At 61.3% G+C, this 3,908-nt stretch overlaps 1 protein-coding gene across 1 annotated transcript; it reads right to left on the reverse strand.

Annotated features, from left to right (window-relative positions):
• Positions 1 to 379: 379 nt before the first annotated feature.
• Positions 380 to 3,707, reverse strand: LOC133362373 (basal cell adhesion molecule-like; the record flags this gene model as incomplete). Its single annotated transcript, XM_061581303.1, has 5 exons — positions 3,475 to 3,707; positions 2,696 to 2,846; positions 2,146 to 2,279; positions 799 to 940; positions 380 to 483 (listed from the first exon to the last, which is right to left on the reverse strand). Coding segments are annotated over exons 1-5 (717 nt in total), but the record flags the coding sequence as incomplete, so codon positions are not given.
• Positions 3,708 to 3,908: the final 201 nt, after the last annotated feature.

The raw sequence follows: 3,908 nt of genomic DNA on the forward strand, positions 1-3,908 counted from the left end.
GCAACGCACATCATAACCACCACCACAACCACCACAACCACCACAACCACCACAACCGCCGCCGCCGCTACCACCACAACCACTGCCACCATCACCACCACCACCACCATCACCACCACCACCATCACCACCACCACCATCACCACCACCACCACCATCACCCCACTACCACCACCACCATCACCCCACTACCACCACCACCGCCGCCGCCACCTCGTCAGTGATCGCACAACGCGCCCAGCGGCCGGTGGGCGCTCACTGGGATCTGTGCTGCTGCTGCTGCTGCCGCACCGCTGCCGTGCGGTCAGCGTCTTCGCTCGCTGGCCACGACCGCGACCTCTCGCGGCTCTCTCGAGCAAACGTGACGAAGCGCCCAAACGCAGAAGACGAGGAAGAGGGGGGGGACGACAACGAGGAGGATGTTGAGGATGATGATGAGCCACGGCAGCCCACGTCCCGACGCTTCTGCTTCCTCCGCTCCTCCTGCGAGTGGGAACAAAAATGAGAGAGAGACAGTGTGGACGGAGAGCACGGAGAGAGAGAGGAGACAACGTGGAGAGCGGAGAGAGCGGAGAGTGAGTGAGCGAGCGAGAGAGAGCGAGAGAGTGAGCTAGAGGGGGGGGGGTTACATAAAGCCCAGTTAAAAAAAAACTTTACGAAATGATGAACGGAGCAAAGTGCCGAATACACCGAGCATCTTATTGTTTCCACTGATCGTAAAAAAAAGAGAGAGTGGAGTCTCTGCTGGTGCTATGAGAGAGAGAGAGAGACTCAGCGTCATCGTCGTCAGCCTCTCACCGCCCCGGTGACCTCCCACAGCGACCTTGACGGGTCGCGACCTCCCCAGGCCCGGCACGGAGGGCGGCGAGGTGGCGCCCATCTTGGACGGCGTGGCGCTCCTGAGGGTCAACGTGGCCCCGCCGGACAGCGCCGTCCCCGCCTGGGGGACGCGGAGCGCCGCCAGGGAGACGACGGGCGACTGAAACTCAACGTTTTGCAAATCCGTCACTGCGTTTCCGATCGCCCTTTGTGATTGTAACGGCTTGTCTCTCGTTGGGTCAGTGGCTAAAGCACCTGACTTGCAATCAAGAAGGTTGCATATTGACATCCTGGTTGGGGGCATGACTCAGCCAGTGGCTCGAGGGGTCAATGACATCCGTCTCGTGCTGTGGGACATCAGCGGTGGTCCTGCCCTCAAGTGAGCAGGCCCTGCCGTGACGAGGTAGAACGTCCACTCGGGGCTCACGGCTGACATCGAAGGCGATCGCTCTCTCCCCCTACGCGCCACCCCCCCATCAATCCGATTGTCTCGTTAACGCCACCGACTGTCACCACCTCGTTGTACACATGCGTACACTCACCCACACACACACGCGCGTACACTCACCCACACACAACAACACACACACCACTAAGTGGCGGTGACGTCACTACGGCGCTTGTACCAGGCCACGTGCACGTTGAGGCCGGGCCAAGTGTCGAACGCCCACAGGGAGGAGGAGGTCACGAGGCAGACCCAGCAGGTGCCATGCGCACTCCAATATAAACACACAACATCCACTCATCTCATTCCCATCTTTGTAAATGCCACCCACCGCCACCACCACCTCCACCACCACCTCCACCACCTCCACCACCGTCGCCACCGTCACCACCACAACCTCCACCACCGTCACCACCTCCACCACCGTCACCACCACCTCCACCACCACCTCCACCACCACCACCTCCACCACCACCACCACCACCTCCACCACCACCACCTCCACCACCATCACCACCGTCACCACCACCACCACCACCACCACCACCACCTCCACCACCGTCACCACCGTCACCACCGTCACCACCACCTCCACCACCTCGACCACCGTCACCACCGTCACCACCACCTCCACCACCGCCTCCGCCGCCTTTGTCTCCCGCGTGCTAGCGATCTTTACTACAAGTACTAATTAGAGGTTGAGTAGACCTAGGGGAGGCCCAGGACCGGTTCAGATAATCGCTGCTGCTGGCTGTGAGCGGGAATCAAACTCGGGTGTTGGCACGGTGGGGTCGGCGGTGGTGGGGGTGGTGGGGGGGGCGGTGTTGGGGTCACGGTGGGGGGGTGACGGTGGGAGGGTGATGGTGACACGGACGGGGCACCTGTGTCCACGTGAGGGTGGGTATCCCGGCGGGCGACGAGGAGGACGAGGCGGCGGCGCTGGCCACCTGCACGACGTCCCCGGCCGTGAGCCGGGTCGCCTCGGTGGGGCCCAGCGGCTTCACGTCGTCCGCGTCTGCCGAGGAGGACAGACGATCGACTTTTACTCCGGGCCAAGCGGCGCCGTTCGCTCGCAGTCGCAACGTCCGTGCGGAGGAATCCGACGAGCCGCAGAGCTCTTTGCGCGTCGCGGACGTCCGAGTCGGAGTCGCGTCTCCGTAACGTGACGACGACGACGATAACAAGACGACGTCCGACGCGCCCCCCGGGATTCCCCGACGCGCGACGCTGGAGAGGCACGGTTCGCTTGCGAGCGAGTCGTCTCCCGACGACGTGGGTTCGACGCCCGGGCCCAGGACGTCTTAAAAATCCGCTCGAAAAACTCCCGAGACCGTCGATTTCTTTCGTAACGTCGCCTCCTCCTCCTCCTCGCTCGCAGAAACGCGGCCTCACGCAAAGTCTCTCCCTCCCGCGTCCCCCCCCGCCGCTCACAATGCACCAGGAGATCCACGCTGCTGTCGGGCGGGTCGCGGCCGCCGCGGACGCGACAGCCGTAGGTGCCGCTGTGGTCGCGGCTGACGGCGGGCAGGGTGAGCGCATTCCCGGCGGCCGCGTGGCCGTAGTCCACCCGCGTCGGGGAGCTCTGACGGGCCGGGGGACGGCGGGGATGGCGGGGACGGCAGAGGAGGCGGCAAAACAAACTTCAACGGCCTCTTTGGGGGGGGGACGAAAAAAATGTCTCCCGCGGCGTCGCCGTTGTGAGCCTCGTTCCACTGCCCCCAACCGAGAGCGGGAGGCTGCCCTGTGACTGCCCCCACACTCCACCTCACACTCCACCTCACACTCCACCTCACACTCCACCTCACACTCCACCTCACACTCCACCTCACACTCCATCTCACGCTGCCATGAGCTGCAGCAGCGGCCCACAGCGGCAACACGCTCAGCAGTCGTCGTCTGCGTCGTCTGCGTCATCTGCGTCGTCGTCATCATCGTCGTCATCATCATCATCGTCATCATCGTCATCATCGTCGTCATCATCATCGTCGTCATCATCGTCGTCATCATCATCGTCATCATCATCATCGTCGTCATCATCATCATCGTCATCATCATCATCATCGTCGTCATCATCGTCGTCATCATCGTCGTCATCATCATCGTCATCATCGTCATCGTCGTCATCATCATCGTCATCATCGTCATCATCATCATCACCGTCATCATCATCATAATCATCATCATCATCGTCATCATCGCCGCCTTCTCACCCGGTAGAAGTCGATCTCGGGAGGGGGGAATCCATCAGCACGGCACCTCAACACGACCGTGTCGCCCTCCTTCACGGCCGCCTCGCGGTGAGACTCCAGGATGAGGGCCACCCTCCCGCGGGGTGTATCTACGCATCCCACCACCGCCGGCATAGACTCGCGGTGCCACTCACCATCGCAAATCATCGTCAGTTACGTCGTCGTCATTGATAACTATGCCACTTACCGTCATAATCATCGTCAATTGCCACTGTTCTGCAGATGTAGATGCCACTCGTTGTTCGTGTTCTGCAGATGCAGACGCCACCTCCGCCATCTATTGCGGTCCAAACAAGCAACTGGACTTTCTAAAAGGTTTGAGCGTCTCTCTGAACGTTCAAGAGTCAAATCTTCACGAGTAGCGGTAGTCTCTGTGTTTCATTTGGCCTTAACCC

Source organism: Lethenteron reissneri, unplaced genomic scaffold (assembly GCF_015708825.2).
Source record: "Lethenteron reissneri isolate LAM-NWPU_2019-01 unplaced genomic scaffold, ASM1570882v1 scaffold_1458, whole genome shotgun sequence".
Lineage (NCBI taxonomy): Eukaryota > Metazoa > Chordata > Hyperoartia > Petromyzontiformes > Petromyzontidae > Lethenteron > Lethenteron reissneri.